This window comes from Herpailurus yagouaroundi, unplaced genomic scaffold, assembly GCF_014898765.1.
Source record: "Herpailurus yagouaroundi ecotype Mexico unplaced genomic scaffold, PumYag 191, whole genome shotgun sequence".
NCBI classification, from domain to species: domain Eukaryota; kingdom Metazoa; phylum Chordata; class Mammalia; order Carnivora; family Felidae; genus Herpailurus; species Herpailurus yagouaroundi.
Window position 1 is genome coordinate 6,874,379 of NW_024412422.1, and position 24,720 is coordinate 6,899,098.

General features: G+C 42.7%; 1 protein-coding gene across 3 annotated transcripts in view; it reads right to left on the reverse strand.

Moving 5' to 3' along the window:
- FBXW8 (F-box and WD repeat domain containing 8) overlaps window positions 1-24,720 on the reverse strand; it is a 126,747-nt gene that overhangs the window by 30,679 nt on the left and 71,348 nt on the right. For all 3 annotated transcript variants that reach the window (XM_040443778.1, XM_040443779.1, XM_040443777.1), the window contains exons 6-7: window positions 9,957-10,153; window positions 6,822-7,028 (exon numbers count right to left, since the gene is read on the reverse strand). In XM_040443778.1, coding sequence (XP_040299712.1) covers window positions 6,822-7,028; window positions 9,957-10,153 — 404 coding nt within the window. The remainder of the gene's footprint in view (window positions 1-6,821; window positions 7,029-9,956; window positions 10,154-24,720) is intronic.

A 24,720-nucleotide genomic window follows, 5' to 3' on the forward strand; every position in this document is an offset into this window, starting at 1 on the left:
TGTGTGTGTGTGTGTGTGTGTGTGTGTGTGTGTGTGTGTGTGTGTGTATCAAAAGCATGAAGCCTATTCTACGGTGTTACTGCTTTTACTTCCAGGGCAAAGACAAATATTTCCAATAGCCACCCTTGATCTTTATTAACTTAAAAAACAAGCTAATTTTTAACCTTAACAAAACCTAGTTGCTGCTTGGGCTATATTTACTTTAAGGCTGATGTGTCACAAAGAAACCAAAGCCATAACTATTTGTGAGGTGAAACAAACACAAAGGTCAACTCCAAGTTCATGCTCTTCCATGGGTGCAGAATGGTAAACCAGGATGGAAATTCCGTGTAAATGATCAGGAAAGCCATTAGAAAAATCAGGCCCTGTTAATAGACCTGTAGATCTTCTTTGGATAGGTGAAGGGGATTAAGAGGTACAAACTTCCAGTTGTAAGTTATGGGGATGAGAAACACAGCACAGGAAATGTAGTAATACTGTAAAAACATTGTATGCGGACAGACAGAATAACCGAATGTACAGACCTGTTAAATCACTATGTGGAACACCTGAAACTAATACGACACTGTATGTCGGCTATATCTCAGTTAAAAAAGAGAGAGAGAAAATTAGGCCCTAAATAAAACTCTAAGCTAATTCAAGGGGTAAAGGAGAAGAAAGGCAACGATGATTATATAAATCTTGTAATCTTGCTTAGAACTTCAAGAATGCTGGTCAATGTTTTTAAAACTTCCAAAATGATACAAATGTCACTACTGTACAAAAATCATGCAAATGTGAGCAGAGACAAAGATGTGCGAGACACAGCGCCAGCCCTCCCGCCCTCTCCGATAAGGCTTTTGACACAAAGGGACTCGGCATTCACATGAACTTACTCCAGTAGTTCTGCAAGAAGCTAAGTGGGTCCATCCCTTATCTATTCTAAATGTATTCTTCCAGAACAATTTTCGGGAAAATGAATCTCGGGAAGCACCACAGACTGCTATTACTACAAGTACGGCCCTAGCCCAGCCCCGCACCAGCCCCTGGGCCCCTGTGTTCCGGCCGGCCCGCGTCACCCCAATGCTGCTCTCCCCCCTCCCAAACTCCCTCCTCCAGGCCTGATGCCTCTGTCTGGACTTGCACCCGGCCCAGACTCTCCTGAAGAACTCCCACTTGACCTAAAGCTGGCGGGGGGGGGGGGGGGGGGGAGGCCAAGGAGGAAACTGACAAGTGCTGAGCACCAGCCATGTGCAAAGCCCACCACCTACCTTTGCCGGGTCTTTTCCCTTTCTAAACGGGGAGCCTGAGGCATGCAAGTGACCCGCCTAAGGTGTAACTGACTCCAGAACCCTTGCTGAGTCCCCAGTGGTTACAGAGCTTCTCGAATGGAGCTGAAAACACTTTCCCCTGTACTTCCTTTCTCCGACTTTGTCACTCCCTCTCAGCAGTGATTCAGTACCGCTAGAGACCCTCAAGCCCTCTTAGCTTCCGTGAGCAGCAGTACTCCCAAGAAATGCAGAATCACCTGCCATGGCTGCACAGGATATCAGAGGCAGTCCCAAAGGTCTCTAAAGTCAGAGGTTCTGTGCTCTGTTCTGAGAAACCCGAGGACTAGGGAGGTGCTCCAAGGCTTTCACGACATGTGAGTATTATTATTAACAATATAGAATAATTATATCACCTCCTGACACCATTTTAATACCAAAACGTGTCCAAAATGCATTTGGGTGCTTTTTGGTTTTTCTTTTTTTTTTTTGCATTTGAAGGTCCAATCATCATGTATTTATCTGTAGAACTTTTCATTACCCTGAAATTCAACAACATCAGGAAGAGGGCCCCCACGGGCCTCGGGTCCATTTTGATCAGGTGAAAACCATCTTTATGTTGCTAAGTTGTTGGTAAGGCCCACAAGGCTGTAACCCCCCATGTAGATGTCATGTGTGATTCATCTGTTTCCAGTGCTGATCAGAAATTCAGCTTTAAGGTATGTGTGCGATAAGCAGTCAGTAACAACGGCCGCAACCGCAACAGCAAAAATGATGGTCAGCCTCACTCAGGAACCCAGAAAACTGGTCTTCAAGAGCTATTTTCTTAAATTTCTCCAAGAACAAAACATATAGATAAAGCTTTCAAGGTCAGAGTGAAAAGAAAATTAGCCATTTACTTTGTGAACTTTAAATTTTAAATCAGTCATCCTGCTTGTGAAATACCAAGCTTTTATTCTCTGCAATAGAACCTTGAGCAAAAAATGGACGTCCTATTCTGGTGTAGGTACGGGAGAGGAGCGCCCGAATCCAAAGGCGCTGTGTTTCTGATTCCGAAGGCTCTCTCAGATACTTCAACTTGTGATGAGTACAAGCAACCAATCCAGAGTCTTTTCACGTCCACGTACAGGGAATGATTATCATAGGAGACGTTAGCAATTATTTTCCAGCGTGATGTAAGCTGAGGCAGCAGGGCCAAGCAAGCGTCCTTGTCAAACATATTCCAGCCTTCTGGATTACTTCACTCGCATCTCCCTGATTAGGATGCGCGCCGCATGCTGCTTAATACAATCTGCCATCGAATGCCAAGTACTTCAGAACTAAATTAGGAAATATGTCCAAATACATAGAATGACGCTAAGAGCCCTAAGTGGGTCTCTCTCTTTCCTTTATGAGGCATGAGGCTCATCATCAACATAATGCTCTTAAATGAGGCAATTCTATCTTCTAACCCTCTACCTCTGAGAGCAAAATTTAATTCAAGCAGCAAAAGAATTAATAAAGATAATATGGTATCATAAATACCATTCTCATGGAGGAAGTATTTTTGACAGAGTCAGGAAATGTGAGACATACAAATTTTAGAGGGATGTTAACAGAGGTGACACTGATTTTTACACGGCAGCATGATGGAGAGACCAGAGTAATCACAACCACATCTTTTTTCCTTCAGTCACTTGGCAATGGCTACCTTTCAGGTCATCGATGCCAATGAAGGTAAGACCCCAAGAAGGCGATATCAAAACTCTGGAACCCCTAAGTCTGGGGATCCTTGCACACAGGCAAACCAAGATGTACTGGGACACTACTCTCTCTCTCTCTGAACCCTCCTACCTGAGCCGGAAATAGCTGAACAACCAGCTGTGTTTACAAGCCTTTTCTTTTTAATTTTTTAAAAAGCTTATTTATTTATTTTGAGAGAGCACGTGAGTGGCAGAGGGGCAGAGAGAGAGAGAGAGAGAGAGAGAGAGAATCCCATGCAGCGGGGCTCAATCTTATGACTGAGATCACGACCTGAGCCGAAATTAAGAGTTGGACACTCAACCAACTGAGCCACCCAGAGGCTCCTACAAGCCTCTTCTTAAGACTAAATACACTTCTGCTATGTTCCGTGTTTCATTTCCTTAGGAGACTATGTGTAGTAAGATGGCTAGGTTCTTGACAAGTGCCAATTTGCTGAAGTCTATGCAGAATGCCGTTGTCAAGTTCCAATGCCAGGAACACAACTGGTGTTCTGTAACTCTCTGTGCCGAACACACGTCCGGCTGGCTAGCTAGATGTGTGAATGGATGGATTTGAACCATTATTACTTGATGCTCAGACAGCTGTGGTGCCTATAAAATGCTAATGTGATCATCATACGGTGCAAGGATGTTCTCCTGCTAAACAAAAATAACGCCTCTGGAATACTTCTACAGGTTAGGGAAATTCTGGTTGCTGACTCAAATTCTGTGTCAGTATTTGGACTTCACTGTCCGCTTTGATCACAGTTAATCAATAACGGATTATAACTAAACCCCAGTTCTGTATCAGTAAAAACGAAGATAAACCAAACTCTCTGTTCTCATAAAGCTTTCATCTGAATCCTAAATATACAGGCCAGAGGCACAGACCCAAACCCCCCTGTGTATATAGCTCCAGGCAAACTCTACTGGTAATGGTCTCGCATCAACCTAATAAAATGTGCTGGGCCACATGCGGCCGGGCCACAGCACAGATGTAGCCAAAACATGGTACTCACAAGCACGGTGACACCGAGCAACGCACATGAGACTGTTTGGGAATTATGATATTACGATATAGGATAGCAGGAGGACACTAAAATCTCACAGCGTCACCCATAACATGGCTTAATTCACACAGGGATATCACATGACAATTTCAATTCCTAAAAATGCAGGTTTTTCTCAGGAAGCAGACAATCCATTAAACGCAATCAGACGGAAAGTGCTGCCTCCTCAAAAATGAGGGAAGTTTCATAGGGAAAGCCTGGCTTCCCTCACGTTCCCGTGGGCGGCACTCATGTCGGAGAAACAGCTCCATGCAAAGTTATTACCAAACTACGAACAACAACCGACTCTCCACCCACACAAGTGATGGAGGGTTTGAAGCCGCACTCACAAAATATTTAGATGACTAAATGCTACCGTCAGATTTTGAAGAGGTTGTTAAACACGCTCTTGTAGCAAATTTATTTCCACTCTTCATTTTATTTTTTTATTTAAAAAAAAATTTTTTTTTTCAACGTTTATTTTTATTTTTGGGACAGAGAGAGACAGAGCATGAACGGGCGAGGGGCAGAGAGAGAGGGAGACACAGAATCGGAAACAGGCTCCAGGCTCTGAGCCATCAGCCCAGAGCCCGACGCGGGGCTCGAACTCACGGACCGTGAGATCGTGACCTGGTTGAAGTCAGACGCTTAACCGACTGCGCCACCCAGGCGCCCCTCCACTCTTCATTTTAAAACCCCGATGAAAAATACCGGGTAATCACTTATTTGAGGGACTAGAAACTTTTAAAAATGGATTTTCATAAAATCAATAGATTAATCAGCTGATTCTTATAATCAATGCTTTTAACTGGGTTGAAAAACCCAAAAGGCATCCCAAACAGCACTTTCTTACATCGATGTTGAAAGGATGCTCCCGGTCTAAATTTGAGCTCAACACTCTGCCCCTTTGCTGGTTTCTCAAATATATCCACTCACGTAAGTCAAAGAGAAAGAGGGCCTGTTTATGAAAAATTTATTAAAGTATGACAAATTTAAACCAGGCTAGTGCTAAATATAACTATCATCTCACTACGCCGAGAACTTGAGAAATAAATGAGAACCAAAGCCTGAAAGTATGATGGATGAAAAGTCAGAAAGCAAACAGTCTCTCTTCTCTCAACAAATGAGCTCAGTGGGGACCAGAAAAGAAGGTGTTCTCAAAGCCGGAGAAAGGAAACTGCCTTAGGACACCAACTGTGGTCCCCTCCCCCACTTCCTGGGAAGGCACAGCACAATTCTATCATCGTCTATCTCGCCAGCTAAGCTGTGAATGTGCTCCAACAAAACAGGCCAACTTGAGCACAAAGGGAGTCCGTTGTCACAGTGAGGTTACAATAAGCCACACATATTTTCTGCCACTTTATTGCCTCTTCCTGAACGAAGAAGAGGTCCGTGGAATCCAGGATGCTTCAATTCTTTGAGCACTTACTAAGTTGCAAAACCAGTGAACATCTAAATGAATGAGATCTGACCTTACAGGGGGCTACACAAAGGGGAAACAGTATGTAAAAACCACAACCAGAGGCCAGACTTAAACTATGAGGGGAGGAAATAAAAGCGCCGTGATGGTAATGCTCGCTCGCCAGGCACCACGCTTAAAGCTTCACAGACAGGTTTTCATTTAACCCTACAATTTTACCAAGTAGCCACTGTTCTGAACTCCCTGGGGCATGAAGAGGGTTAAGCCACCTGCTTAAGGTCACACAGGGCGGTAGGTTACTACCGAGCTGGTACTGAAACTCAGGCTGTGTGCATCCAGAGTCGGCTCCTCCAGCTCCTGTGCTGCACTGTGGAGAAGGGCTTCCTTCCCGAAGGAGGAAGGTGCTGTCAGAGGAGCCGCTGGCTCAGGGAAGTTCCTTCCCAGGGACTGTACCCGTAGGCAGCAGGGTCAAGAGCAGGAAAATTGGAGAAAAACAAAGCAAAACAAAATAAAAAAACTGAATCCCTTTCTCCCGATTCCACTGGAAGAGAGAGAGTTCTATAAATCAAGTTTAAGACTAACTACTTGGCTTACAGTCAGGCTAGTAAAATGCTAGGTAGTGATAAAATTTAGTCATCATGCAAAGAATTTCAATTACAAACTTGTCTCCTTAATTCTGGCTCAAGGATGATCAGAAGGCACTTTTATGCACTACTGGTGAGAATGCGAGTCTTGCTGCAACCCTTACCACCATCCCGAGTGTATACCTTCTGCCCAGGCAACACAACCGCTGGGAATCTATCCCAGAGATCGACCACACAAGGACTCGCAAGAGTTGCAATATGCATCGTAGCACTGCCTGTAATCGCTGAGACAGTGAAAGTGACCTAAATGCCCACCAGCGAGGGGGCTAGATACACAGACCATGGGTTGTAAGCCTACGCCAGAATCCTAGCGAGACGGAGCATGGTACGTGGTGACGTGGAATGCCCTCCAAGGCTTATTACTGAATAAAAATGTTGGGTACAGAACAGAATCGCATTTCCACAAATACGGTTTTTGGTGCATAAATGTACTTCTAAACACATTAAATTTTTCTTGATACCTAAAAAATGCTTAGTTTCTTCTGTGGAATGGGGCTGGGGGAAGGGAGGAGAAAGGAGACAATTACTTTCCATTTTACATCCTTTAGAAGAGCTTCAGGGTCTGTTTTTTTTTGTTTTTTTGTTTTGTTTTGTTTTGTTTTTTTACCATGCTAAATGTATATGGTCTGAATACATCTTAAAAATATAGAATATCAGAGAGCCTTAATTTTTTAACTGCCTTCTAAAAAATAAAAATCGACGTTCTTTTTTGTTGATTATACACCCTACTATTTCTGTACCTTGTTTCCTTCGTATACCCATCCCAGACTCTTCACACCAAAAGCAGCCTGGTTGGCTGAGACATCCAGACACGTGACCGGCTGGCCATAGACGTAATGGAGGGTTCTAGCAGAGTCTTCGGCTTTCAGCAGGTACACCAGATCTCCAGCTGTGGCCACTGCCACAGGATACCTTCCGGTATCTGGAACGATTTCAAGGTAGTCAACCTGTGAACGGGGAAGAGTTACACAGTCTGTCAGGTCTCACCTCCAGCTCATCCTTACTTGGTCAAAAAACACACGATGCCTCCCAGAGGTCACTAAGACCAGCGACCTAACAGAAAAAGATGGGCAAAGAAACAGCTCATAGGAAAGGAGAACACAGTTCCTACACTAATAAAGAGATGCTCTTTGTAAAAGAAACACAGTATGTTCCTAATAAGAGAAAGACGAAGTAAAAATTCACCGAGATACCGTTTTTACCAGTCATAGCAGTAAAATCCATTAGCTTGATAGGACAACGGTCTGGAAGTAGAGGGGAGACAACCATATTTGTGGATCCCACTTACGGTTGGTGGGATGTAATCGAGTCCAACTTCTCTAGAGGGAAATCTGACAATACTTAGCACGATGTCAAACGCACATACGCACTGAACCAGCAAGTCAGTCCTAGGAATTTACTTACAAATAAACACACACGCACACACGCACACGCACTGCATACAAGGTTACCTGCTGTCGCACGATGCTGTCATAGCTAAAAACTGGAAACACCTACTACACACGCCTTACTAAGGGGCTAATTAACAGGAATACCATGTAGTCTCAGAAAAAAGCATGATACAAAATGGAATCATCTCCAAGATAAATTTGGGGACAAAAAGCAAGGAAGGGGAGTAGCAGGATTCACAGTGCACTAACGTGCGTGGAGGGGGGCAGGGGGAACACGGTGTGCGTGGCTTGTGCAAGCATAAATCTGCTAAGGATGGCTGCCTGCAAAGAGGGAACAGAGTTCTTTGATGGGGTGGAAGAGAGATTTCTCCCATAAACCTTACTGCCTTTTAAATTCTGAAACATGAGAGTATAAGAACTATTCAAAATATTAAGTTTCCTTGTTTTCTTTTTTTTACAAGAAACTGAATCAAATCCCCTCGGTTCCCCAATCAGCAAAATTCACATTTTAGCATTTGTGCAGGTACCAGAAATGTGCAGCTAAAAGGCTATAAAGAGCGGCGTTATCCATCCTCTGCTGTTTCTAGGTCATCGAGCGTATGATACCACCGCCACGGTACTCCTGACCGCACTAGCGCGACCGCTGCCTCTGATCTGCACGGCAACGAGGCGCTCCCTTCAGGCATCACTTGCTTTTCTACTTCCCTAAGTGGCACATTTCTCCCGAGCACATTTCACACCAGGTTTTCACCTCCTTGAGTAAAATCTCAGCGTACAAAAGCAGGTGTGCCAAACTGTGTAATCGTGAAAACCACCGCGTGAAAGGACAGCGTGGCCCTGACAAGAAGCCAAACGAGTTCAAAAGCCTGAATCCTAAGGACTGTCCAGAGGAGCTGGAGGGACAGTATACATCCGGGGGCCTCTGCTGTTAATCCTCGGGCCCAAGAGTGTGAGTGTGAGTGGTGCCCCACCCCCAACCTGCCCAGCTGAGGACTCATCACAAAGGAAGGGCGGAAGGGCTAGGCCAGTGCTGCAACCCAGGGAAGATGGCCATTGGGATTCGGGGAGCCCACCTGGGAAGACAAAAGTGGCTCTGATGGGCTGGGGGAACCTTTTTCAGGGAGGCACGGCAGCCCCTCATCCGAGATGAGAAATGAGGCCTATGCTGCCAAGCAGTTGTGGCTTGCTTCCTCTCCCCCCAATTCTAAAAGTCATTTCTTATTTCCCTAAAATTAACATCCTCAGCCTAGCTGTTTAGTTTCACTTTATTGTTGGACTTCTGACAGACCAAGAGGCTCAGACTGAGTGTGGTGGTGCCATTTGCCAGAAGCTGTAAACTCCTTCAAAAAGCTTCCAGTGGGTGCCAGGATGCCACTTTATTGCCAAGGCAGGATTTACCCTTTACGGAGGAACTCACATCTTAAGTAACTGTCTGCATTCGTATAATTATTGCTGGTCTAGAATGTTCTTTTGGCAGACACCAAATAATAAGCACTACGGTAGTTCTGAGAACAAAGAAAGATGGTACTTCACATTTTTCTAGTAAAACCCCCGAGAGGAGCATCAGACGGTTTGGGGGGAACACCACCCACAGGGCAGAAACTGGTCATTAAAGGGACAAGAAGCTTATGCAGGCGAAGTGCTGACATCATGGCTTTTTAGTTACTCAAGGCTAACAAGATCTCCACCAGGGGGAAAAGGCAGAAAAACAGGATCTGTTCCGGATCAGACCACCAATTCGTTATTCAACACTGGCTTTTCTGCTCACTCTACTAATGCCAAAATCGAGTTTGTTTACATTAAATCCAAATTTAGCGCAGATTTGAGCACTTCCTTCTTACCGCGGAATCACCTCCCACCATATAAAAGTGGAGGCTCACGTGTAACTGAGTATGGAGATAAGCTCGACATAAAGAACGCTTCAGGTTGGCTGAGCTTCACGCGTGACATCCTGGAACTCGGCTGCCCAATTAACACTGACTTAAACTTGCTTTCACTCAGGAGTTACTCTTAATTCCAGGTGAGAAAATCTGAGGCGGAAGAAAGTGTAGGACGGAAATCTTCCCTCCCATATGGACTGGGAAGGTACCACTGAATTCATTTTCATCATTTTCACTGACAGGATGGGCCAGAAACCGAGCTCCCATTTCCAGAGGCGAACATCCCATTTTAGGTGAAGGAGGCTGAGGACCACAGTGACGAGAAACCCCTGGCCTGGAGCTCAGCCCCGAGATCTGCATCTCAGCTCCTTAGCTCTGAGATCCGGGGCAAGCCGATACACTGCTCTCAGCCTCTATGGGCTTTTTGGTAAATGGGGAAAAAGAATACTATCTACCTATTTTGCAAGGCTGCAGTGAGATTTAGAAATGTAAGGCCCCCAGGAAGCCCCGAGGGAATGGGAGCTGCCAACGTCATTACTATCTGTTTGATCGGACCCAGAGGTTCTAAGAATGGAGAATCAAATGACTGGACTAAAAAGCTCACCAGTTTCTGAACTTCGAACTCTGCCGCGATTTGCCAGTAGCCCTCGTCGTTGGGGCGCAACATTACAACATCAAAAGCGGAAGCTGTGGCAACCGTTGCACCTTCCTGGCTGAGGGCTAGTGCCTGTATTCTTGCGTCATGCTCAAAACGATGGATGGGATACTTTCCGGTCCTTAGATCCCAGATATTAAGAAACCCTACGTAGAGAAAAACAGCGCAGGTAACTTTAGATTCGCTTAAAACGCACACTTATAAAGTAATCATGCAATATAAAGAAAGTTAAAAGGTAAATGACAAATTTGCATCACATACAACACAGGGCCGATTTCCTTAACAATGAGCTTCTAAGGTCCAATCAGGAAAAAAAAAAGCAACTGGAAAGTGAGCAAAGGACAAGAGCATGCTGGTCACAGTAAAAGAAATACAACTGGGGGCGCCTGGGTGGCTCGGTTGGTTAAGCGTCCGACCTCGGGTCAGGTCATGATCTCGCGGTCCGTGGGTTCTAGCCCCGCGTCGGGCTCTGTGCTGACCGCTCAGAGCCTGGAGCCTTTTTCGGATTCTGTGTCTCCCTCTCTCTCTGCCCCTTTCCCGTTCATGCTCTGTGTCTCTCTGTCTCAAAAATAAATAAATGTTAAAAAAAAAAATTAAAAAAAAAAAAAGAAATACAACTGATGTACAAACATAAGAAAAATGCAAAAATTCACTCACAATTAGAAAAATACAAAAACGGGGGCACCCGGGTGGCTCAGTCGGCTGAGCATCTGACTTCAACTCAGGTTCATGCATTCCAGCCCTGCATCGGGCTCTGTGCTGACAGCTCAGAGCCTGGAGCCTGCTTCGGATTCTGTGTCCCTCTCTTGCTCTGCCCCCCCCCCCGCCCCCCCTCCCCCGTTCACAGGCAAGTGCATGCGCTAAGAAAAAAATAAAACACTAAAAAAAAGAAAAACACAAAAACAGTAACAGAATATTATTTTTCATCCATCAAATTGACAAAGATGAAAAATTTCATAAAACATTTTGTTGTTAAGGCTATAGGGAAATAGGCTCTATTTTTTTAAATGCTTATTTATTTTGAGGGGGGAGAGCGGCAGAGAGAGCGGGGGGGGGGGTGGTGGAGAGAGAGAGAATCCCAAGCAGGCCCCACGCTGTCAGTGCAGAGCCCGACCTGGGGCTCGATCTCACAACCAAACCATGAGATCATAACCTGAGCCAAAACTGACTGAGTCAGATGCTTCACTGACAAAGCCACCCAGGCACCCTAGGCTCTATCTTAAATTGTTGGTGGAGATATAAACTAATTCACCCAACTTGGGAGGCAATTTGATGATACGTACCAAATTACGAATATCTATAGGATAGTCACTGAAATGTTTTTCATTATGTCAAAAGATTAGAAGCTATCTAAATGTGCACCACAGTTTGAAATTTAAATAAAATGAGGAGTTAAAAAGACTGTGTCAGACTTATACATAAACTATCTGAAAGATCAACAAAATATATTATTAAATGAAAAAAGTGAAGGACAGAGTAGTGGTACAGCAGGTTATACTACTTTCGTGTTTTAAAAAATTTACACACACACACACAAACGTATACACAGACTATCCTCGTGTATGGAAGGATACACAAGAAACTGTTACCAGTGCTTGGCATTGAAGGAAAGAAACCAAAGAGAAGGGACAAGAGTAGGAGGGCATTTTACTATATATCCACTTGTATATTCTGAAGATTTTCCCTAAAATTATTTTTACTAAAAAGATAAATTTTATAAAATGTTTTTATGAGACAAACTTAACAATAGCAGGACACACATCAATTGCTGAATACTTTGCACATATGGCACTCCTAATTCATTCTCTTAATTGTCCATTCATGCAACAAATAATTTTTCCCAGTTTTATTGATTATAGTTGACATATAAGTTGTACGACACAACAATCTGATATATGCATACACTGTAAAATGATTACCATAGTACATTATTAGTTAATACCCATCACCTCACACAGTTAACAAATTTCTTTTTCCTTAGAATGAGAACTTTTAAAATCTACTCTCTTAGCAACTTTCAAATATACAGTACGGTATTAACTGTGGTCGTCGTGTTGTAGGTTAGATCCCTAGAACTTATCTTCTAACTGGAAGTTTGGACACCTTTTGACCACCTTTACTGACTTTTCCCACACCTCCGTCCCCAGGAATCACAAATCTGCTGTTTCTGAGGGTTTTGTTTGTTTGTTTTTAGATTCCGCACATAAGTGAGATCACACAGTATGTGTTTTTCCTCGGACTTATTTCACTTAGCATAACGCCCTCAAGGTTCACCCATGTTGTTGCCAATAGCGGAATTTTCATGGCTGAATAGTATTCCGTTGGACACGTATACCACAATTTCTTTATCTGTTCGACTGTCAATGGACACTCAGGCTGTTTCCACGTCTTGGCTGTCATGAATAATGCCAATGCTGCGGTGCACGTGGGGTGCGGACGGTTCTTCGGGACGGTGACTTCATCTCCTCTGGACATATACCCAGAAGTGGAATTGCTGGACCATATGAAATCTAGAGTTCTAGATTTCATTTTTTGGGGAACCTCCATACCGTTTTCCAGTGGTTGCATAAATTTACATTCCCACCGACAATGCACAAGGGCGCCTTTCTCTCCACATCCTCACCAGCATCTGTCATCCCTGGTCTTTGACGACAGCCATTCTAGCAAGCGTGAGCTATCAGGCAGAAAATTACTGAGCATGTTATATACGGGGCACTGTTCTAGATGCCAGCAAGATCTGAAAACAGCCACTAACTTGTATTTTACATCCTTCCTCACACCACCCTCTTCCAGCCGCAGTGAGCACTGATGCTTTACTTTCCATCATTATCAAACGTGAGCTTAACTATCCTACACTTGCTAAAAACCTTGATCTACCTACACACCCTTCTCTCTCCAGCCCCCCCCCGGATGCTGCTACCCAGGTGAATTCCTCTTACACACACTGGCTGTGTGTCTCCACCTTTCTCAAATGGTCTACAGCATGATATCCAAGTTTTCCAAGTGGTCTTCAGACCAGAAGCCCCAGCAGCTGCAGCATCACCTGGGGGCTTGTTAGAAATGCAGATTTGGGGGCAACAGAAACTTGGGATATACGCTCAAGTCTGAGAACCAGTCTGTCTACAGGAACTTACACTCTTCTATCAGAAACAGAAACTTTTCTGTACCTGGGATGACTTTCTTCTTACCCAAATTCTTTTTATCATTCCCACCCACTTCTTTCCCTGCCAATATGTACCCAAGAAAATAATTACTGTCTGCATCATACTGGATAACGTCCTGCTCCAATTGCCACTGATTTTATTTTTCAAAGTTCCCTGAGAAATGATTGCACAGAAATAACAGTCTGTGGTTATTTGAGTTCAAATCCAGCTCTACCACTTGCTAGCAGAAGGTCTTGGGCAAGTTACTTTACGCTGTGGGCCTGTCTCTTCATCTACAAAACGGAAGATAACATTACCTACTGCACAGGACTGTTGGACAGACGAAAGGGGAAAAGCCACACAAAAGGCTGGAAATAGGCCAATCATTTTTACCTTTCCTGTGTTCTAGAAGGCCTGCCATGTTGTAAAGCATGTTTACAATCTACTAATAGTGCAAATTCCCTCTGTTGCTCCTCCAAAAATCTAATCCTACTTCCTACAACTTCCTGTTACCCAAAACAGATAAAGCTCTTTCACGTTTCTTCTCTCGGCAATCCAAGTGCTTTGAACTTAGGATCTTACCATAAAGCATCATTCAGTACTAAAAAATACAGTCAGAAGAAAGTAATGCATGTAGGCTGCTTTGCAAGACTTTGAAACCGCCAGCAGGCTAGGTAGGTGATGACAAACAGACGCGGAGCTTTCGTCAAGTTAAATGTCGCTTCAGACGTAAAACAGCGTTCTTTTCTAAGAATTAACGATAAACCAAGGGGATCCGCGGGTCACACACGGCTCCACGACACATTCCCCTGGCAAATCTTTTGGCAAGTCCTCCCCACTCTCAGAAGAAACAGAGATGCTGCAGAAAACGCTGAATACACATTCAATAGGAGACAGGCATACTCCAAGATGTGCCTCCTCCAAGCACTTCTGCGTTATGTGTGTTTGCCTTTGTTCAGAGACGTCACAATAAACAGTCACGAGAGAAACAAAATTTGCAATTTTCACAGAGCTTTTGAGAGTGAGACATTTTCATTTGTCTCCTCTCATTGAGTGCTCACTTCCATTTTGGGAGGAACATCATTATCCTCATTTACAAAAGAGAACAGAAGCTCCGAGTGGTTAAACAACTGGTCCAAAGCCACTTGGTATGTGATGAGGCTGGGCTGGAATTATGCTGGGAAAGTGCGGGATGTGCGGCTGCCTCTCCAAGTGCATAAAATAACCATGAGCTCCACGAGCAAATGACGTAAACTTGCCTGGATTCTGCCAAATGTGGAAGTTACTCAACCACGGCTCACTCTAAGCACACATGGAGTTTATCTATAAACACATTTTTCATTATTAATCAACTACTCGGTTTTGTCGGCATCACTATTCCAACAGAATCTTGTGCAATAAAATATCCTTTGCTGCAAGGTTGAGCTTCACAGAGCCATCCTAAGAAAGGTCTTTTTGGAAAATATATTCTAGGATTCCCTCAATTTAATGGCCACATTCTTTTCTGGACTCCCACAGCGTCGTCATCTTTATCAACTCTCTCTACTCCCTTCAACCACTAAGCATATAAAACCTTGTCAGCCCCTTCCTTGTCGACAGCACAGTCCTCCAAGACCACTTTTACACGTGTGAACATTTAAAACTGTCATGTCCTCTGAACGAACTGACCCTTCGTTGTGTGAAATGTCCCTCTTTACCCCTGGTTGTGTTCTTTGCTCTGAGATCTTCTTTGTCTGCTATGGATATAGGCATTCCAGCTTTCTCCTGATTAGTGTTAGCACTGTATATATTTTTCTGTCCTTTCTCTTTGCCTTGTGTCTTCACATTTGAAACGAGTTTCTTGTCGACAGCATATATACTTGGTCTTGTTTTTAACTGGAGTGTGTAGACTATTTCCTTTAATGTGGTTATGGGCAGGAATGGGTTTTTCCTACCATGTTGCTATTTGTCCCATTTGTTCTGTGTTCCCTTTTTCTCTTTTTCTGCCTGCTTTTAGATGGAGTATTTGCTTCAACCGAGTATGTGTTTATTCCATTTGCGTTCCCCTGTTGGCTCATTAGCCCAAACTCTTGTTGTGTTATTTTAGCCCAAATGCTTCAGCATTTTAGCATTCATCTTTAACTTATCGGTCTACCCTCCAGTGACACTGCCCCACTTCATGTGAAGAGGGCGAGCTTCACTGCCACACACTTCCATTTCCTGCCCCCCAGCCTTTGTGTCACTGTGGTCAGGCTTTTCGTTTCTATGTGTGTGATGAACCCCATGTACATTATTGCTTTTGCATCAGCAGGCAATTAATCTTTAAAAAAGGACTTAAATAGTAAGAAAAAAAAAAGCCACGTATACTTACCCATGTAATTACCGCATCTGGGGCTCTTCCAATATCACTTTTAACATTAAATCCTGCAGCTGTTGCAAGATTTGCAATTTCACTTTGCAACTGTGTTGCTGGACACTTGACCCAAAAACACCCGGGCAAGGTGGGCAGGAAGAGACACAGCAGCGAATGGGGAGAGATGTTTGGGTGGAAGCTAGTTTTATAAATGATCAATCTATTCGTTAGTAGTTACATCATGGCTACTCTTACAACCTCAGAACTGCAGGGACTTGAACTACGAATACCTGAATTATAATAATGTCTTGTAATATTGTAGCTGACTATCACCCACGTTAACCAACATTTAGTCAAAAGGGAATCGATGTAATAGTACAATCAAGTATTTACTGAGCCCCGGCTTTGGGCCAGCCACTATTCTAGGTAGTCGGGAAACTGCGGCAAATAAGACAAAATAAAACAAGAAAGTCACTGACTGCATGCAGTGAATATTCTCATGGCATCCACCAAGCATTTCGTTTGGGGGCAGACAGAAAGGATAGGACTCCTATTCTCACAAAACCTGCACCTGAGAGAAACAAACCTTTTTTTTTTTTTTTTTCCAACGTTTATTTATTTTTGGGACAGAGAGAGAGACAGAGCATGAACGGGGGAGGGGCAGAGAGAGAGGGAGACACAGAATCGGAAACAGGTTCCAGGCTCTGAGCCATCAGCCCAGAGCCCGACGCGGGGCTCGAACTCACGGACCGCGAGATCGTGACCAGGCTGAAGTCAGACGCTTAACCGACTGTGCCACCCAGGCGTCCCGAGAAACAAACCTTTTAATGACCAAAATGTAACACATAACAGAAGATACAAAGTACAATGGGAAAATGGATATGCTTTTTATCATGCCATAAAATTATTTTAATATCCCCAAAGAAGGGGCGGCTAATTTCTCTAGACACTTCAAGTTGAACTGGATGCACAACCATCACGTGACATTAAGAAGTAAGTAGCCAATGCCTGTCCGAACCAAATATAGTCACTTGTCAAACAGGTGATAATTTTTTTTTTCAATATATGAAATTTATTGTCAAACTGGTTTCCATACAACACCCAGTGCTCATCCCAACAGGTGTCCTTCTCAATACCCATCGCCCACCCTCCCCTCCCTCCCAGCCCCCATCAACCCCCCTTTTGTTTTGGTTTTTTTATGTTTTTTTTGTTTTTGGTCTCTCCCCCTCTAACCTCTTTTTTTTTTTTTTTTCCTTTTCCTTCCCCTCCCCCATGGGTTTCAAACAGGTGATAATTTTTAAAAATCTGATAGAAATACATTCAAAAGGCCAAGTCTTATATCACAGAAACAATAATGATATGGATTTGGCTCTTGATATTGTGTGGACCTCTCAAGTGTCAGAACTGTGTCCTTTTTCTTCCACATCGCCTATGTCAGCGAATTCAGAACGTCACTGACAACGTGGCTGTCAATAAAGGTTTGCCAAATGTTTGTCTTACGTTTTAGCAAGGGACGTAACAAAACAAAAGAAACAAAAATCCACCGCAACTCACACACAGAAGGGAAATGGGCTGGGAGGGAATGGGGCTATTTCATGGAACCCAAAGGCAAGAAGTACAGCTGGAGATCATAAGGAATCTGAACCAGGGACTAGGAAGACATTCAGAACCAAGGCAGGGTATGTGTTCTGTGTGTGCAGCTGTTTTCATTCTTCTGTCTCCCCCCACAAACCAGCCGTCGCTCTTCCCCAATCTGCAGAGTCTTCTCATCCAAGCATAGAACCCAGACTAAATGTGTGAGGCCCAAATGGCTCATCCCAATCCATGAATTAGCTGCCCCCCGGGCCTACGGTTCCCACCCTCGTCCAACCGAGGCCAAAGACTAATGCAAACACTCACTGTGAACGTGCCTACCCCTACGGGGACTAAGGAGGTTCACTGGGGTTAGGAGACACCCCAAAAGTGTCTACTACACTTACCCTGCAAGTCAGGCCAGGGGAAAACGAGAAAATGTCTTAGCAAATGCAAAGGCAGGATCTGTGTAGTTAGTTCCTCAGTAGTGACTTAAAAAGCAGGTCACTGCCATCATTTCCTGAACAAGCCATGATCCCTAAGCGCCAGAGCTCACGGCCCCCATTTATTTGCCCCACACCGGGAAAACTAAAAGGAGAGCAGAGGTCTTTCTTTCTCCCTGACGAAACCTCAAGAGGTGGATGAAGGATGTTCAACTCTGAGCCAGTGCCAGCCTCACGACAACACGACTTCATCCACGAGAAATATGAAATGGATGCAGACGAAAGAAGAAAAAGGGTCTGTCAAAAAATCTGGAAGAGCACAATGAGTGAGGGCCCTCGGCCCAATCGAGGAGACGGGAGTGGGGCTCTGACAAGCGGCAGCAGGGCGGAAGCAACTCGGAGCTCACCCTAGACGGGGGAACGGTTGTTAACAATGACATGAGTAACGATGGCCAGTCTTCTGAGGAGACACAAAGCCTGCTCAGCAGCTGTGGTGGGCACCCATGCCAGTTTGCGACATGCCCCTCCCACCTCCCGGAGGAGGCTAGCCAGAGTGTGGTAATGAAACTGCACATAGTGGAAATGGGATCTAAATGAGTTTAAACTGATTTATGTGAGCTTTTGTAAAGATTACTCGATATCAGGAAAGTGCTACCACTGTGAAATAATGTCGACAATCCTTAAGACCTCCGCCTAATGGTACTTGCACAGAATATTTATATTCCTCGTCATGGGAACAAGGACCATAATGGATACCATTTTTGTTTTATTAGGGATGCATATTTAAATTAATCTGCTATTTGCCTAAACAATTAGCTGCTTCTGTTTGTGTGCACAAAGCCAAAATTGCAATTAGGCTTCCATCAAAAAGATAAGTCCCAACTAAAACTGTCCCGGTGGGGTCGTAAGAGCTCAGGGCAGAACTTTCCAAAATTACTTTTTAGCATAATGGTAATTATGTTAATTGCTTGAAAGGTAAATAACTGCTGAACTGGTTTTGGGGGGGGCGGGGAAACACACCACATACAACTGGCCCTGCCCCCTCCCCTTTGATCTTTTTCAAGCACCATTAAAATTTAAAACAGGTTGACAGTTTAGAAAGTCACAGACTAGTCACTTCTTAAACCACAGAGTGTCTTGTGGTCTTTAGTGCTTCCTTGATTAGAACTTATTGTAGCCATGAGCTCCTATCCTCTTGAGCTTGGACAGTAAACACCTGAGGCGTAGGGCAGTTTCTGACCACAGTAATCGACCCCCCATTACCTGTGGGGGATACGTTTCAAGATCCCCAGGACAAGCCTGACCATGGACAGTTCCAAACCCGCTAGGTACTGTATTTTTTCCTTTACATACATACCTTTGATAAAGTTTAATTTATAAACAAAAAAAAAGCACAGTAAGAGATCAACAATAAAATAGCACAATTTATAACACTATATTGTGACAAAAGTCATGTGAATGTGGTCTCTCTCTCAAAGTATCTTATTGAACTGAACTCATCCCTCTTTTTGCGATGATGTGAGATAATAACACACCTGTGTGAAGAAATGGAACGATGTGCATGAGGTAGCGTTAGACTACCACTGACCGAGGACCCCCCCCCCCCGCCGCTTCTAGACCACAGTGGCTGCGGGTAACTGAAGCTGCAGAAACTGAAATCACGGATAAGGGGGCACTGCTGTAGTCACGTAGGCAGGGTCATCTAACTGCAGTTCAGAGAACAGTGAATGAAACTATTTTTAAAAACAGCTTGTAACTTCAATTTCCACCCCGTAAACACTTGCCTATAAATAAACAGGAGCCAAAAAAACTCCTTGACAAGAGAAAAAGCATTTTAACAAAAATTTAAGATCTACCCATTGCATTCACTAACTGTGTACTGTCTCATTCATCAAGTCCATACAACAGCACTATGAGATAGAGGCCAGAGGTGTAAAGGTGGCATGGGTTTGAAAGGAGAAAATAAATTTTGCTTTTACGGAAGAGGTGGCCAGGGAGGTTAATATCAGTGCAAACAAGGGTCATGTTGAAGTGCTCGGTACGGAAGGTCTGGAATAAGACAAAGCGTCTACCGTGCATGTTCATCCTCAACACTGCAGCCGAACACAACTCTAAACCTGAACCCTGTGATGTGGAGAAAAACAACGCATAGGAAGCATTCTGGAAGCTGTACTTTGGACTGCCGAGAATCTGAATGGGCTCATGGACCGATCAAGTGGCTGGTTAGGCACAACAGATCAGCGACCGGATGAGAGATCACCAAAGCAGAAAGAGAGTCAAGAAGAAAGCAAGATGAATATAGTTAGGAGTCTCAGGTTCAAAGCAGAAGAAAAACATTTTAAAAATAAAAAAATGAGAAAAGACAGTAAGTTGAAAAGGAATCAAATAACAGATCGTAAGACAGGACAATGTGACTCCGTAGAAGAATTCAGAGTAACGGAGTCCAAGGAAAAACAGATTCATGGGGAAGCATCCGGACCAGGTCTTCTACAAGGGCAAGTGCCAAGGAGGCAGAGAATGTGAAAGAGACATCACTATGCACGCAGCCACCAACCCTGCCAGCTCCAGCCGGTGTCTTCCTACACTATAACGGAGCAATATAAACATAATCTGGAATATATTTGAAGAGTCCATCAGACAGTGGTACTAGGTGATGCCTCCAGCGCACAAACTATGGTGCTGGGCAATCGGGACAGTGGTGGTGGGTAGAGAAAGAACACTTATTCTTCACTACACATCCTTTGGGACAATTTGAATTTTTCCTACATGTTATACTATCTCAAAAATTTTATTATAATTTGTATACATATCTTTATAAATATTAACATGACTTGTGATGAGATTTTTTTCACTTTTCCCAATCACGGTCCACGTAATTTTATAATCAACATTTAACTCTGATATACAAATTCTACTTCTGACTCAGTGATAGGTGAAGGTGAATTAAACTCCAAAGGAGTACGCAACATCGCCACCACTTTCCTGACCAGACAGGTGCAAGAGAGCCCAGGCCAAGAGTAGCCCAGGGTAAGCCTTAATCTCCTTGTTCTTTCTCTTTTCAAAAAGTTTATTTGTTACTAAAAGGCAAATAGGTCTATCTTCAAAAACAGTTCCACTCATGTGCTAAGTGACAGAACTATATAATATTTAGAAATGCGTGATTTAAGATAACGCACAGGACTACTGAAGCAGAATGATGGGTACATGGGGATTCATCACCCTATTCTCCCCAATTTTGTGTATTTTGAATTTCCTACAATAAAAGGATTCTTAAAAATAATTTGAAAAGCTATCACTGACAAAAGTGAAGACACAGAACTTGTATTTTGCACAAGTTTTCAGGAGCTACGCTCCGAACTTAGTGTAGTCTCAGAACAGATTTGCAGTGGAAATTCCAGCGATGACATTTTGCAGGTTTTGGAAATCCCCTTCCAAGCCCTCGAAATATCCTGAAATCATACTATCAATGAATTCTCTTTCAATAAAAGTATTACATGGCTCAAAGGAAAAGTAGAAAAAAATCAAAGATTTAGATCACGGCACCACTGTAGTCAACTCTGAGTTACGCCAAGCAAGAAGGAGAAAGTGAACAGCAGATGATCTCACATTTCACTTAGGCACCTGAAACCCCCAATGCAAATCCCCCTGCATGTGGATGGGTTTTGCCAGGAGGGTCAAGAATGTTTAAGCTGGGGCGCCCCCATGTCCCTAGGTGCTCCCTGGGGGACAAGACAGGGGCAGGTGTGGATTACAACAGCCCTATACAGATTCTCCTCTGAACTCCAGACCCATGGATCCACGTGCCTTAAAGACTAGTGGTCTTCAGACTTTTTTGTTTACCCCCCACCCTAAAATTATTTTGGCAAATCAGGTCTCCCTTTCATATCTTACATATAAAACCGAAAAATCTTGTTTATCGTGTAGTGGCAAAAAAAACCCCCAAAAAACCAAAAAACACACCAAAAAAACCCCCTAACTTCTGGCATACTGCTAAATACTGACATTTTAAAATAAAATGGCTATGCTTCAGATTCTGTGTCCTCCCTCTCTGTCCCTCCCCTGCTCACACACTGTCTCACTCTCTTAAATAAATAAATGTGAAAAAAAAATTTTAATAATAAAATGGCTATATCATTCTTTAAAAAGTATTCTTTGGAAATGAAATATCACTCATACCATCATGCATTAAATAAAAGGGGGAAAGAATAGCCCAAAGATAAATAGCAAAATACAGACACAAAGTATGTGGAGAATCCTTAATCGTAGAATCACCACCAGAAGAACCTAGGTCCTAATCTCATCGAATATCAGGCTCCCAATTCAGCGAAAAAGAAAACGGTCAGGCACATTTTTTTCCCCTGAGTAATCAGCATATAAATACATGGCATTTTAAATTGCTATGAGAAAAATTTACCTTGTTTAATGATTTTTTAATTTTGAAATATTTGAGACTTACAAAAAAGCTCTAAAAATCATACAAGGAGTTACAGTTGACCTTTCACCCAGCTTCCCCGATGTTAACATACTACATAACCACAGTAACATGATCAAAGCCAGGAAATTAACATTGATACAAGATGTTTAACCTATAGACCTTATTCCCATTTCATGAAGTGGTTCACCAAAATCCTTCCCCCACCCCCGACCCCGTCCAGGATCCAATTCAGACTTCCATGTTGCATTTGTCATGTCTCCTTGCTCTGAGACAATTCCTCAATCTATCTTTGTCCTTCCTGTCCCTCACACTTGAAAAGTACTGACCATGTATCTTATAGAAGATCTCTCAGTTGTCTAATGTTTACTCATGGTTAAAATCAGGTTATGCATTTTTTGACATAAGTAGCACAGAAGTAACGTGCCTTTTCAGTGAATCAGGAGGTACATGATGTCAATTTCTCATTATTCACCATATCCTGTTTTTCATCATACTAATTTTAGCATCCATTGATTCTTGCCTGTAAGAATTATTCTAGCACTTGCCAAATGAGTTTCTATTTTCATCACTCCTCCATATAGAGAAATTCATTAATTGAAATGCTATTGTAAAGAAGAGCTGACTCTTCGAACTTGCTTATTTATTTAACTATTTATTTATACTGGCATGGACTCGTGGATATTTACTTTATTCTATAGGTTATAATCCATTAATATCCTATTTTGTTGCTTGAACTGCCCCTGATTTTGCGGTTGGGAAAGAGCTCCAGTTTGTTTCCATTTTCCTATAAAGAGAACCTCCTCCTGCCATCTTACCCACTTTTTTTTTTTTTTTTTTTTGGTCCATCCTTACTTTCTGGTCCCACAAGATGTTCCAGACTCATCTTGTATTTGTCTCTCCTAGCACTGGTTCCACTCACTGAAGAATTAATGATATTTAGAGACCAAGATCTGGGCACTAGTTGCACTTACTGTTACTAGGGTAGCACAATACATGCCTGCAACTCTTAGGAATTAGAATAAAAGCCAGGTCTTTGCCTCAAAGGTCATAAGCTCTTTAAAATATGCAGAAAAGTCTTCCATGGCCTTGGAATAAAGAATTGAGGAGAGTTGCTTATCCAGGATTTTTTTTTTTTTTTTTTGTAATATCGCATGATCCTGGGTTTTAAGTCCTATTTCAGAGCAGAGTTAAACACAAAGAAAGAGGAACAATTCCAGGTACACATAGCCACTATTTTTGGCCATGCCTGCTACCACTATACTATGATCCCATAAATACAATATCTATTACTTTGTATTTCTTTGAAAATAGGTCCAGATTTCTTCACGAAAGATTATTGTTAAATTAAAGACACAACAAAAACTTTCAATCACTAAACATGTTCTGGTGGCCATGAGCCACCAGGGGAATTCTCTGCTCTCAAGCATCCACTCAACTCTAGAACCGAGATGAAAAGCACTCTTGTCCTTGGACTCTAACACATTTCAGAATCTTGACCTTTCCTGATGAGCAAAAACCAACAAAACAAAACTTCCCAAGAGTAGCACCAACTATATTGTAGAAAATCTTGAAATGGGACTTTTTGGTCTTTTAAAAATATGTTAAAAAATCATGTAGTTCCAACCTACATGTAAAAAAAACCTCCTCAACTTTAAGTGCACTATTGGATACGAACAGACAAATATTTATGGTCCCGTAACCACCACCCAATCATAACAGAATATTTCCACCACACTTTTGACAGTCACCTTCCCCTGGCAACTATTCACTTGCTTTCTGTCATAGTTTTGCTTCTTCTAGAATTCCACATAAACAGAATTATATAGTATGTACTCTTTTGTGGCTGGCTTCTTTTACTTAGCATTAGTGCTACTAAGATTTATCTGTATTGTTGCATGTATCTGTAGTTTGTTGTCTAAAATTGACGAGCGATGGCCTATTGTATGGATGTACTACAATACACCTACTCATTCATCGGTTAATATTGATCTACGTGGCTTCCAGTTTGGAGCTACCATGATTAAAATGTTATAGCATGTGAGCAATGAACTACAGTAATCTACCCTCAAAACCAAGAGCACACCATACACACTGTATGTCAGCCAATTTGATAAATTCTATTAAAACAAATAAAATTCTATAAATATTCAAGTACAAGTTTTTGTGTGAACATAGGTTTCATTCTCTTGGATAATACAGGAGTGGGAGTGCTTGGGTCATCTGGTGAGTTTGTGTTTAGTTTTGTAAGAAACTGCCAACCTGTTTACCCATGTGGCTGCGCCATTTTGCATTCCCACCAGCAAGGAAAGAAAGTGCCAACTCCACCAGTCTCACCAACATGTGGTATTATCGGTCTTTTAAAGCCGGTGTATTATGTGCAACAGTATATTTCATAATGGTTTTATTCACATTTCCCTAACGATTAATGGTGCTGAGCATCTTTTCATGTGTTTACTTTCCATTTATAGGTCTTCTCTGAAAGGTCTATCCAAACCTTCTCCTACTTTTAATAGGCTGTCTTCTTATATTTGAACTATAAATGTTCTTTATATATTCTAGATGTAAGTCCTACATCAGATGTGTTTTGCAAATATTTTCTGCCAATCTGTAGCTTGCCTTTTCATTTTCTTAGTATCTTCACGATCAAAGGTTTTTACTTGATGAAGTCTAACGTATTTTTTTTTATTTTACAATTTGTGCTTTCTGTGTCCTAAGAAATCTTCGCCCAGCCAAGGTCACAAAGATTTTTCTACTTTTTGTCCGAAAATTTTATATTTAAGTCTATATA